At 36.0% G+C, this 14,250-nt stretch overlaps 1 protein-coding gene across 1 annotated transcript; it reads left to right on the top strand.

The window, feature by feature from the left end:
* Nucleotides 1-8,429: 8,429 nt before the first annotated feature.
* Nucleotides 8,430-10,154, top strand: LOC145016066 (uncharacterized). Its single transcript, XM_078974495.1, has 5 exons — nt 8,430-9,075; nt 9,131-9,195; nt 9,285-9,374; nt 9,468-9,924; nt 9,991-10,154. The coding sequence occupies exons 1-5, from the start codon at nt 8,430-8,432 to the stop codon at nt 10,152-10,154; spliced, it is 1,422 nt and encodes a 473-aa protein (XP_078830621.1).
* Nucleotides 10,155-14,250: the final 4,096 nt, after the last annotated feature.

The raw sequence follows: 14,250 nt of genomic DNA, 5'->3' as shown, positions 1-14,250 counted from the left end.
AAAACATATCCTGATGTAGAAAACGATTTCAGAAAAAGTCCCTATGTAGAAATATTTTTATATAAATAATCCCTACTTAATTACCTAAATGGAATTTAATTGTTCATATATAAGATGGTGCTCATGGCCAAAATATGAACTGGTACAGAGTATATAGGTGCTGAACATTTTCAATATTAAGTTGGTTCATGAAATTCTCACTTAATGGTAATTAAATTGATTTAATCATAATCTTTAATTTTGAAAGGGCATTTTTGTAACGTCCATATGAAATTTTAAATTTTAGTTAAGTTTTTTAATATTAAATTGTTTTAATCCTAAATAAATTATGAGTTTGGATATAAATGTGAGTTTTATAGTTTTAGATGAATATATATATATATATATATATATATATATATATATATATATATATATATATATGTGTGTGTGTGTGTGTGTGTGTATGTGTAAATTAAGGTATATAATTGTATTCAATAACCAATTAATTATTTTTAATCATGTTTCCAACGATGAAGATATATATTTAAAAGGTATATATATATATATATATATATATATATATATATATATATATATATATATATATATATATATATCGTAATGTCTGGATCTTGAAGTATTTTATATTTTAATTTTCTGGCATTTTATGGTTGACACGACGTGGTGTATGTACCACACGACGTGGCGAGGCAAGCTTGAACGCTTATTTCATTTAAGCCGCCACGACGAGGCAGCTATGTGAGGTATAACACTATTTTTTTCGGGTTTGCTCCCAATTTAAAGGAATGGGGAGGTTAGCATTTGCTCCCAATTTAAAGAAGAAGCGTGCTAAGATTCAGCAAGCAAGTCTCCATTCTTCACCCTAGCACTCTTCTAGGCCCTTGTAAATATCGAAGACTCGATCTTTAGCATTTTAGGTTACTAGATCTTGAGTTTTATCCCATAAACTTATAGTTTTTGTTAGTTGGAGTGGTAAGATCTCATAAAGTTTGCAACTTTATGAATCTTTAGGATATTTGGTGTGTTGATGGTTTGGATCTGAAGTATACTTGAGTTTTTAAGCTATGCATGGGATTTTTATAAAAACCCTTATGTTGACTCATTATGGATTCAAGACATGCATTAGACATTTGTGTCTTTCAAGCACCAACTTTTATGTTAGTTTTGGCATTAGAAACCCTTCTCGAGTTAATGGGATAAAGACTTTTTGGAATAAGTTCTTAATGCATGAATCCATGTCTTGTTTAGCCTTTTTGGAACCTAGGGTTTGAGATTTTGGCCTTTTGGGTGGTCTTAATATATAAAGTTAGAAACTTTATCCTTCTAGACTATGTTTCGGACCAGATATGAGCTTTGAAGCTCTTGAGGTTGAAGGAAACAGCTTAATCCATTAAGCTGTTTGAAACCCAGTTCCCATGACGTGACATTAGGTCGCCACGGCTGGATTGACTGTTTTGTCTTGATTTGGCGTCACGACGTGGCCAAGGATAGCCATGCGGTAGCGATTGGCTGAAGTGAGAAGTTTGATTGTTGACCTTGACCTTTGACCGTTGACTTTTGTCTTGAGTTGAGTTTTGGTCAAACTCCTAGTTTTGGAAGAAGAGCTAAGGACTTACCTGGTATAACTATATAGGTGGTGCATAGCATCGGTCTTTCTGGCAGTAAGAATTGTAGCGTATTTGTATCAATTGAGAGGTGAGTCTCTTCACTGTACTCGTGAGTCGAAGGCACCAATATCGGCCTATTGGATTATGTTTTTAGGATGATAGTTATCTTTGTGACACTTGCTGATATGTTTGTATGTACTTGTTCTCTTTGTGACTCTTTTTGATATGACCATATACTTAGGTGTATGGGGTTAAATAGATTTAGGGGTGAAATAGACCCATTCCATTTGAAAAAATACCGAATGAGTTTAAATAGACTCGGGGTGAAATAGACTCATTCCTATTGAAAAATACCTAAGGAGTTGAAATACACTTAGGGGTTAAATAGACCCATTCCGGTTGAAAAAAATACTGAAGGAGTTAGAATAGACTTGGGGGTGAAATTGTAACATTCCAAAATTTCAAGGAAAAAATTTTATTTTTAATATAACTAAAACACTATTGTAACTTTGTTCACACATTGAAACGCATTTTAAAGAAAATATTTATCAGAGTTTATTCCCAAAAATAACATATTGCAGAAAGATAGGTGTGTACGTTGTGATCGTCCTAAGCTCCTTCATTTGAAAACTCAAGGTACCTAAAACCAAAACTGAAAACCGTAAGCACGAAGCTTAGTGAGTTCCCCAAATACCATATACCATACAAAATAATTGATTCATACATGCGATACATAATCGTGAGCCATATATGTCATTCATAGATCATAATCAGTAAAGGTGCTATATGTCGCGGATAGTCTTGCCATTATGGCGCGTGCCACCTCGTGATCTTTCTTGCCAAGCTAGGGCTACCCTCTGGGTCTTACATACATGTTCCAAGAGCCACCTCCTAGTCTTTCATGCAAGTATCACAAAGACAACTAGCATGCATACTACTTGACTTAGCTAATTAGCATACAGTGTGCCAGGAGCCACCGCCTGGTCTTTCATAAATAATGCCTAGGGCTAATCCCCCTATCTTCCAACAATACATAAACCAAATGGGCCGGAATTGGTTCCTTAGACCTATACAAACAGTGACGAGACTCACCTCGAATGTTGAAGCTCACTACACGAAATCCTTAGCTGCTGCCCTAACAATTGCTCGAAATATCAATACCAAAATATCACCCAATTAGCAATTAGGTCCCAAACCATGATCCATAATCCTTACTTGGGGTGAAATGACCGTTTCACCCTCGACCCATCAAGTCCCAAACTATAAAATCCATGAAAGCCCATCAATGGCCCAATTTTCCAAATTGGGCCCAAACCCTTACATGGAACTAGCCTTTAGAACCCAATCCATACTTCATAACCCTCCAGGGTCAACCTTGGTCAAGTTAAGTCAAGGTCAAAGTCAACATTCAAGTTGAGGTCCAAGTCAACGCTTCGAGTTGACTCAACTCATCGAGTTCCCACAAATCACATAATCATGATACTACGAATCAACTTGTTGAGTTCTACCTTAACTTTTCGAGTTCTCCCCTTTCAAATAGAATCGTGACACTTCAAATTAACTCGTCGAGTTCCTCCATTAACTCGTCGAGTTCCTCAGCCTGTAATCCCTTTCTTAATGCATTAAGCCATTATTCTTCAGATATAAACCTTATACTCCAGATCTAGACTGGAAATGCCCCTAGAAGGGTAAAGTTTCCAACTTTACCCGTTAATACCTTTCCTAAAGAAAGTAAGCTCAAACCCTAACTCCAAAACGCTTAAATATAAATCCAAAGGTCCTTACAACTTCAAGATGGGGCATAAGAACATAGATCTGGACCTTAGATACTATAAGGACACTTAAAGTCCTAAACTTTATCAACATGCATGACCATGTGGAGCTTGAAAGGTCGGAAAAAGAGCTTAGAAGTTGCATGTGGCTTCTAGGGCGACAAAGTTGGCACATTTATGCCATGAGATCCCCTCAATGCCCTAGATCTGAAGTGTTTTCCATAAGGGAAGCCCAACACATCAATCACCATCTCATTTGGACAAATCAAGCCAAAAAAACCCTAAAATGGAGATCCATATGACTACACGAGAAGGTTTAAGCTTTATACCAAAAAAGTGTTGTGGATGAGGCAAAAATTATGGATCTATATGCTCCTTCTTTTGTCTCCAAGTTCTTCCTTCTTCCAATAGCTTCAACACTCACCAAAAACACTCAAAATGAGTCACAAACTCTCAAAATAGGTTTAGGGTTTCGAGATTTAGGATTAAGGACTTGGAGGCTGGAAATGAGGCTAAACCCTAGGGCTTAAGTTGTATAAATAGGGTGCAGAGTCCCGATTTTAGGGTTTCCCAAACCCCGTCCAACTCGTAGAGTTGATCCTCCCCAACTTATCGAGTTGGTGTTCCAAAAACACGCGGCCCAACTTTCCAACACGTCGAGTTTCTTGCCCAAGCTCGATGAGTTGATCATTAGAAATATGGATTTCACGTCCAAAATTGACATTCTAGATTCCAGATGTTACAGAAATAGACCAGTTTCGGCTAAAAAACATCGAATTAGTTGAAATAAATTCGGGGGGGGGGGGGGGGGGGGGGATAGACTTGTTTCACCGACAACACTCTTTTACGTCGACATCATGTTCTTAAGACATTGTTGTTCACAAGGTCAATTAATTTGAGAAAATTATTAAAGCATCATACTTATGCATATCATGTTGGGATGTGTTGACTTGACAGATCCTGAGAACATGAAGGAATCAACTCCCGTTAATTCAACTTAATAATTGTTTGTGGACCTTTGTGGTCATATAGATAGATACTGGTAACTTATTCTTAGGTTATTCATGGGATGCTTATGAATTTCCTAAAAATTGACCAATGGGGTCCGGTTGACTTACAATATAGGTATATAACACTACTTTTACATTTAAGTCATTAGCAACAAGTTTGGTGTAATGCTACAACCTTTTCTATGCCAAATGACCATCCGGACGCTAGGGACTTATGAGAGCATAATGAATTAGATTGGGATTAGAAGATTGTGCATCGCGTTATTAGATGATAATTTCATCTACTCTTAAACTCGTGTTATTGACTTGTTTTGGAAAAGGATTTGTTATTTATAAAACAATTTTCAAATCTGTTGGGGAATTAAGACATAGGAATTGTGTTATTTTCATTATCTAATTCTATTGCAAAGTAGGATTTCGTTATTACTCACTAGGCTCCTCAAGCCTAACGTATATTTTGACATGTGTCCGCAGATGAAGACGAAACGTAAATTACATTGGATATTTAAAAAGGTCATAACTTGTATGTTTAATTAAACTTTTGTGATGATATTGAATTTAAACACCTTCATATTGGAAGTATAAGATTTTCGTTTAAATGTTAAATGAACATTTCAGACAGAAATCACCCTCTAAAATATAGTAACATACTAAATGATTTTGTAAGAAATTATTTTTTACTAGCCTTAATATAGGTTGTTTCATATTAAATACATAGAGCACATCACAAATGCTATCAAGTGTTATTTTACTTATTTTCAAATGGAGTCTTTAAGTTTAACCGCAAACGAAACTACACACACAATGATAAGGACCGATTACACCAGATTGCCAACACTCTCCTGCGCCACCATAATGTTTTTTAAGACATTGTTGTTGACAATGAACGGGATTGCAATTGTGTGGATCCAACACATCTCTACATATTTTTTGTCCATGGGCCATTGAAACTCCAACTACAATTGAAAAATCCATAACTATAATATTATGGACTATAAAAATAGATATAAAATACATGAATCTTTAAATCTATAATCAAATTTATAATATTCCATAGATGATACGTTTTTCCACTATATTATATATCAAAATATTTGGATAATAACATAATCACACCAGCATGTACTTTAAGCCAAAATGGATTTTTTTTGTTATATAAATATATTTATAATGAACTTCCTTGAATATGCATTATAAAATTAAAATAATATTTTACAACATAATTATAAAGAAATTTGAATTGACAAACCTGTAATAACTACAATAAGGAATAATAAGTAAGAGTATGTGAGCTTCACCATGTTTATGTGTTTGGAATCCAAATCACTCACAATTGTTTTACCTGGTAATTTCTAAATGTTTTTGTTTTGTGGATTGGCATGTTCATATAAATAGACCAAATATATATTCCATTTTAGTTTTCTTATAATTCCTAAAACAGCAATATATAAATGTAATAAATGGCCGAATTAATGCATAAGATTTCCAAATATAAATGTAATAAATGGGACGAATTAATGCATCAGATTTCCAAATATAATAAAGTATTTTTAGTCCAACGTAATAATATGAGCATGTTTACTTTTAAAATATATTTTATTATTTAATATATCAACACATTTTTTTCATATTTGTTTTTCATAAAGTTCAAATCTGATTCCATATAATCTAATAAACTGATACAATGACTTTTTTATTTTGTATTATATCAAATTGATACATATTTTTAGATAAATACTTAAAATTTATATTGATTTTAGCCTATTGTTATCTAAAATATTTGCTCGAATAATCATTTCTATAGAATGTGGTTTTAGTTTATTGTTATCTAAAATATTTGATCGATTAATCATTTATATTGAATGTTGGTAATCATGAACGTGTTATCGGTTATTATTTTTAATTATGTATTCAATGAAGAAACATACATTAAATGTTTTAATGTATGGAAAATTCTTATATCACTTCTTTTTGTCGAACACCTATTAAGTTATATATATTAGAGTTGAAAATGAAATTTATGTAAGAGAAAGATAAATGTGTGTAAATGGAATTTTTTTTCATACATTAAATGTTTTAATGTATGTTTCTTCATTGAAAACATAATTAAAAATAATAACCGATAATAAGTTCATGATTACCAACATTCGATATAAATGATTAATTGATCAAATATTTTAGATAACAATAAACTAAAACAACATTCGATAGAAATGATTATTCGAGCAAATATTTTAGATAAGAATAGACTAAAATCAATATAAATTTTAAATATTTATCTAAAAATATGTATCAATTTGATATAATACAAAATAAAAAAGTCATTGTATCAGTTTATTCAATTTCTCCTATAAATGTTGGAAACAAAATCACTTATTCAAATTCTAAAATACACAAAATCAGGAATGTCTTCATTGATATTCAACTTAATCTTAATAAATCACGATTAAAATCCGCAACCATCTCCTTATTATCTTTGTTTTCGTCTTCCAATACCCCCGACTTCCCTGCTTCATCCATCGATTTTATAAAGAGAAAATACCGACTATAGACAAAAAAAAAAGGGGGGGGGGGGGGGGGGGGGGATTTAAAAATTTAGACACAATTTTTTTTTTCCAGCTATAGACATGAATTCCGTGGAGGGACCTCTGCGGACCTCCGCGGAATGACGTCATCTCTGCGAAGTGGTCGAAAAATAGGTTGTTAGCCTTTTTAAGCATGCTCCGTGGAAGGGGTCTCTGCGGATTCAATATAACCTCCGCAGAGAGAGCTGATTGGATCTCGTAAATAGGGATGTCAAAAAGTCCCGTGGGGACCCCGTCCCGTTTGGGGGATTTCTTTTAAAAAAATCGGGGGTGGGGGCAACGTTAACCCCCGTTTTAATTTCGGGGGCGGGGGCGGGGTAGGCAATCCCGTCCCGAAATCCCCATGGGGACCCCATTAATAAATTACACATATATTTACATATATTAATTATATAAATATAATAAAAAATAACATGATTTTGAGCTTCCAAAATTAATCAAAAAACATGTTCTTAAATTGTTAGTATAATTTTTTAAAATGCTATAAATTTTTTTTATTTTTAACATATAAAATTCTGCTATAAATAATTATTTGTTATCTAAAAAATAGCATATTTTAGCCTAAATAACAACTTCTTTTAGCCCAAAAAAAAGTAGCCCAAAATCAATCGGGGGCAGGGGAACGGGGGCGAGGGCGGGGGTAATAAAGGGGATTCGGGGGCGGGGGCGGGGGTAGGAACATTGAACATTCCGGGGGCGGGGGCGGGGCAGGGGAACAGGGAAATTTCGGGGACGGGGGCGGGAGATGCACTCCCCGCCCCGTTTGCCCCCGTTGACATCCCTACTCGTAAATACCCTGCAGAGAGGTCGATGCGGAGCTCCACGGAGTGAGTAATGCCTCCACGGATGAAGCAGTTGGAAGTCATAACTCAGTCCGCGGAAAGGTCGACGCGGAGCTCCGCGGAGAGAGTAATGCCTCCGCGGAATGGGTGGTTGGAGCGGATTTTGAAGAGTTTTTTGATACAAAAGTTTCTTTTTCATATGTTTGTTTCATTTTGGTCGATAGATCAGTTCGTTTTCATTTGATTTTCAAAACCAAATATGAGTTTTGTTATTTTATGTACCGGAGGTTTTTGGCAGATAAGTAATGGGATTAACACCTACGTTAGACCAAAGTTAAACAACTTGGGTTTACTGCTTCCGCCTAATTTTGATTGTCGAATATTGTTTGATTTGGTCAAAAGTAAGGCTAAGGTGTTCAATACTAATATATCATTGTCATTTCAACACCCGGTTCATGGGTATGTGATGAATATTTTAGATGAAGCAGATGTTCATCAACTCAGAAATGTAATTTATGAAACGCAGGAGATTGTGCATTTGTATTTAGAGGTGTTTCAGGGATTGGTCGAACAGACAAAAGTGGCAGAGAAAGTTGTATCATACAATGTTGAAAACATTGTATCTGATAATATTGAAGATTGTCCATAAGAAGAAACTGTGGCACTGAATATGGTTGAAGAAAAAAATTTATATGAGTTTGGAAGACTGACTGACAAAACTTTCTCAGACGGTGAAAAGTCAAATGAAGGATGGTCAGAAGATGAGTTCATACACGGGAAAAAAGCTTCAGACATATTTTACGGTATGTCTCCCATACCTGATTGCCCTGATCCTATTGTTGAACCCGGACCATTTCACAGTTTAGGTCCAAATGATGATATATTTGTTCGTCAAATGTATGACAACAAACAACAACTAATTTTTTCTTTGAGTCTTAAAGCAATAAGAGAAAAGTTTCAGTTTAAGACCAAACATTCTAACAAAAATTGTTATGAGGTATATTGTGAAATTGAGAACTCTAGTTGGCGTTTGTATGCAAAACGCCTTGATCCCACTGATGAATTTGAAATCGGGACTTTCAACAACATGCACACATGTTCGTCATTACAGATACACCCTAATCATAAGCATGCTAATAAAAAAGTCATGGGTACTATATTGCATGAGATTATGGGAAAAACTCGTTCCAAGGTTTGGAGGCCTAATGAAATATCAAGGGATTTGAATGCTTTACTGGAAGTCAACGTAGATTACAAACAAGCTTGGCGTGCAAAAGAATATGCTATGGAACTGTTGTTGGGATCCTCTGAAGAATGTTTTTCCAAACTTCCTTTATTTTCACAATTTGAAGAGGTATAATCCTGGTACAGTTGCGTATATTCAAACAGATTCTGAAGATTGTTTCGAGTGTTGTTTTTATGCCATTAGGAGCACGGTAAATACAAAAAACTTGTTGTTATTTAATATATAATTTTTGTAAAAAAATTATAGAGTGTTTATGTGTTCCATTTTTATATATTGCAGATACAAGCGTTCAAAAGATTTTGTCGTAAAGTTATAATTATGGATGGTACCCATTTGAAGGGTGCTTTTAAGGGAACCATATTGCATGCAGTAACTATGGATGGGAACAACTAGATACTGCCCCTTGCGCACGGAATATGCAAAAAAGAGAGTGGTCTTACGTGGACATGGTTTCTTGAAAAGTTGTATGAATGTGTTGGTGATTGTCAAGAATTGACTTTTGTAACTGATAGGGCCGATGCAATTCGCATTAGTATTGAAAATGTTTTTCCACATGCTCATCATGGCTTGTGTGCTTTTCATATACTAGGAAACATAGTACACAAGTTTGGGAAAAATGATAAAACAAAAGTGTTGTTTTGGAGGCTTCTGAAAGCTTACAAAAGAAATGTTTTTGAGGACTTGTGGTATAGATTTAGTTCTACTAGGCCGCAAGTAGTAGCGTATCTAATTGAAATTCCCCGTGCTAAATGGACTATAGCATATTCGTCGTCGAAACGTTACGATTACATGACCTCGAACAGTGCAGAGTCCATGAATGCTTTATCTGTAGATGCAAGGAAGATGCCTATAATACCCCTTCTTGAGTTCTTCCGACGTCTTTCACAGGAATGGTGTTACAAGCATCGCATCGAAGGAGGTATGAATTTTATTTTGACTTTAATTAGGTCGAATAATTAGTTAATTATATATATCTTCTTTATAGGGGAACGTTCAACAGTGCTAACCGAGTGGGCTGAAAAAGTAGTTAGTAAAAATGAAGAGCGTACGACAGGATGGTCCGTTTCTGGTGTTTCAGATGCACTTTATGAAGTTCATGATTTCAAACATGGTGGCATAGTTGATCTGAGGCAAGAGACTTGTACATGAAAATATTGGGAAGGAACTGGGTTGCCTTGTGGTCATGTGATAATGGTCTTGAAGCACTTGAAAAAAACTAACTTCGGACATCTGGCTATGGATGCTTACAAAATGGAAACATAACGAAGTACATATGAGGAGTCGGTTTACCCCCTTCCAGAACCGTGTGACTGGGAGATTCCTGCTGACATGATGGTTGTGAAACCCCCGATAATGGATACACGTCAAGCTGGTAGACCGAGAAGCAGAAATCGTATTCCGTCACAAGGTGAGGAACCTATAATAAGAAGGTGTAGTAGATGTGATAGTACAACACATAATGCAGCGACTTGTCCGGCATTGGTCCCAAAGAAACAAAAAAGGCTAGAAAAACTAGTACGGTATCAGGTAGTAACACAAAAGGAAAAGGGAAAGGGACAGAAGGGATTCAGGAGATGCTAGAGACGCACAGGACACAAGAGACGCGTTGGATGAGTGGGACGCGGAGAGAAGACTATTGTTCAACGTTTGATTTGAATGATTGATATTGTATTTATAATTAATTATGTTTTGTTTTAGAGGACATTAATTTGTCTACTTTGAGCTGGTGTGTTTATTTTAAAGATGATGGGTAATATTATGATTATATTGCTGCATAATTACTAGTAGAATAATAACTAATACTCGAAATTAATACATTCAACAAACTAGAAACATATAGTAAACGTACAACAACGGTAATTAACTTAAGGGAATTGCAAAGGATACTTTTCTTTCTCCATTGTTATGTAGTCGTCCCTTATTCTTGTTTTATCTTCCATACGGTCCTTTTGCCTACCAAGTTCTATCATTTCTGCATCCTTGTCAGCAAGCCATTTTTCAGACAATTTAAGATTCTTCTTAGTTTTTTTTTATCGATTCCTCATGATCTTTGATTTTTTTTTGTAATCGTCATCCTTTCCTCAACATCTTTGCACTCCTCCGCAATGAGCTCACGACGCTCAGTGAGAGCCCGAGACGAGCCTTCATCTTTTTTTTTTTATTGTTCTTCAGCCCATTGTAGTTGTTGCAAAGTATCCTCCGACATATATGGCTCTCTTAAATTTGGTGATGGTGCAAGAAAAGGGTCGATCGGATCACAATAGAAACAATCAACTTCGTTGCACGAGCAAATATACAAAGATGAAGATGAAGTCATTTTAAATTTTAAAAAATATTATAACTCTATACGAAAAATCTGACGACCATCCATGACTATATACGAAAAATCCGACGACTATCCATGCAACCTATGTTTAGTGATCAATTTGGGAGAGATTAAACTCCATTTTTGCCAAAAACTCATCGGACTAGTAGTATAAATACTGTCCAACAAGAGATTGTTTGAAGGAACGTCACTACTCTCTGCATTGATAGTGTCCTCATTTGTTTTTCAGGACTCTCCTCTATTTGTTTTCTTCCTTGTCTTGCTGATTTTCTTTACTTTTGGTGTCGATTGCACCTAAAAAATCAACATGTTTAATCATTATCAATAATGTAGTATTTTTTAAAAATACCAAGTTTAAGATATGAGTTTTTTACCACTGTGAACGGAGTGCACTGATACCATGCTGGAGCCCTCTTTCGTTGCGGCCTACCAATAGGAGTCGCTATTTTTGTGTCATGTTCACCCAAGTCTGGTGACGGCTCCGTAGGTGTAGGCGCAACTTTCTCCCCCAAACCAGCATAGTCGAATTGCGTATCATGGCAATATGTTTCTTCACCCTCTTCGTTTATCATCTCCTCCTCTTCCTCCTCATCCTCTACAAACCGTTTCTTTGGCTCATCTTTTTCTTCTAATACACGGTCTACTTTAGATGATAATTTAGCCACGATGCCTAGTAGACGCTTCACTAATGCCTTTGTGCTACTCTTCTTCTTCTTCTTTACCACCCTCGTTTCTATTTCATGCTTTTGCGAGGAAGAAGCATTTGTGGCAGATTCAGTCGAACATGTATCCGACTTGTACATACTTCTACGAGGAGGCGACTGAACAGCAGGTGGACTATTTCGGACCTGACTATGTTGCGGTGGAGACTGTTGCGGTGGAGGAGACTCTTCATGGTTAAGGGTCCAATTCACGTATCGAACATAAAAGGGCAACATCAGCTCCGTCTTGTTTGCCACCACTTGAATAGGTTGGTTGTTAGGCTGCAAAAATTTAAAATTAAAATCAAATTGTTACTTTAAAATGAAAATACATGGAATTTGTAAGTATAAATAATCATTAATATAAAAAGCATACCACAAACACGTTGATTATTCTACAACAGTTCTCCTAAGATAACGCTGATTTACTTCTCCAACACCTCATCCTTGGCAATTCTATTGGGATGTGTACATCAAATTTGGTTGTCTCGGGGAACGTCTCCAAAATCTAGATCTATAGAAAGAAGCTGAATGTTATTAGCGTATAAAAACAAAACAATGATAAGTAATTAAATTTATTAGAAAATAACCTTAAATGGCAGCATAAAACCAAGAACGGTATACTTGTATATTTTCTTGGATTCGGGGTTGGCCTCCTTGAATTTTCTAAATTCTACTATTTTTTTTAAACATTACACGCATCATCCGCGAAGTATACCTCCAAAGATACGTACCCCATGCAAACCTGCAATATGAATATTATTAGTATTATTATTATTATTATTATTATTATTATTGTATTCTATTAATACACAATATTTAAATGTAATACCTGTTCCAATCATCTCTATTATTAGCAAGATTGTATATTGCAGCGGGAATGCACATTTTTACGTCCCGTCCGTGGAGTCCCTTCAACACAAACACTAGCTGGATAAGCATCACAACATCTTCATCTTCAACTTCCAAATATTTAGGAGACATAATGAAGTCTTCCAAATCTTTTAACCGCAAACGTGCATCAGAAATGTCTGGGAACAAACGAGCACGAAGACTTGAATTTGACTGGCCTTTTTCATCATAGAGTAAATCCACATAACAACCAACTTTTAGACCACAAATGAGAATATATTCTGTTTCATCAAATTCCAAATACCTCCCTTCTATATCAAATAAAAACCTCCCTATTTCAAATACTTCTTGAGTCCTTACTTCGTGCAACATCATCAGATGCACAAGTAACGAATCACCATGTGGGATATGCATCCCTAAAAGTATTCCAAACAGCGAAGCTTCGAATAATTGTCGTTGTGATTGTGTTAGCCGCGGAAAATACTTATTAATGATGGTACCCACCACACCTTTTAAAGTTAAATCAGCTTTTTGATTGAGGTCTAAGTGCTGCAAAACATAATATTTAAATTTAATTTCATATAACAGAAAGATAAAAAAATTACAAAATCACTTTTAAGGTCATTCCGCGGAGGATATAGGTTATTCCGCGGAGACGACTCTGCGGATAGACCTTCACCCTCAGTGGAACCTCTTTTCTATATTTCATGGAGCATTGGTTCACTCCGCGGAGGCTATAGGTCATTCCGCGGAGAAGCCTCTGTGGATCGACCTCCACCCTCCGCGGAGCCTCTTTTCTATATTTCGTGGAGCATTGGTTCACTCCGCGGAGGGTCCTCCACAGACTGATATAACCCTCCGCGGAATGGATCTTGCCCACCGCGGAATGGATCTTCCCACCGTCGAACCCTAAACCCCCAATTTTTTCAGTTCTTAGCGCATTTTTTTGAGCATTCAGTTTAATCTAACCGGTTTTCAACAATTTCGTAACATATACTACATTAATCGAATTAAGGGAAAGTGACAATTACATGGGAGCCTAAACCATCGCTTAAAATATTTGGGAGATTCTCCTCCATTTCTACTGCCGGAAGTCGATCTTGGTCGCCGGTTTCGTCGTCGTCGTCGGTCGCCGGAGTGCTGTCGGAGAAGCCGGTGGAGAGTCGATACAGAGACTCGTCTTCGTAAACGAGGAATGGGGGACCAGTTGGGGGACCAAAGAGGAGGGTCCGGTTTTGTGGAAAAGATGAATGTGAAATACCGAAAATGCCCCTGTCCGCGGAGGTGAATTATAAAAATACCTCTATCCGCGGAGGTCCGCAGAGATCCCTCTACGGAATTCATGTCTATAGCTGGATTTTTTTTT

This window comes from Lactuca saligna, chromosome 9 (assembly GCF_052625555.1).
Source record: "Lactuca saligna cultivar CGN05327 chromosome 9, ASM5262555v1, whole genome shotgun sequence".
Taxonomy (NCBI): Eukaryota; Viridiplantae; Streptophyta; class Magnoliopsida; order Asterales; family Asteraceae; genus Lactuca; species Lactuca saligna.
The sequence above is the reverse complement of the archived record's forward strand: the minus strand, read 5'-3'. Positions and strand labels throughout refer to the sequence as shown.

What these genes read in the sequence shown, in the direction of transcription:
- LOC145016066 (XM_078974495.1), top strand. Translation starts at nt 8,430, where the DNA reads ATGGTTGAAGAAAAAAATTTATATGAGTTTGGAAGACTGACTGACAAA. An exon ending in GTTGGGATCCTCTGAAGAAT is followed by an intron (nt 9,076 to 9,130) that starts GTTTTTCCAAAC and finishes ATCCTGGTACAG; the next exon opens with TTGCGTATATTCAAACAGAT. An exon ending in AGGGAACCATATTGCATGCA is followed by an intron (nt 9,375 to 9,467) that starts GTAACTATGGAT and finishes TTTCTTGAAAAG; the next exon opens with TTGTATGAATGTGTTGGTGA.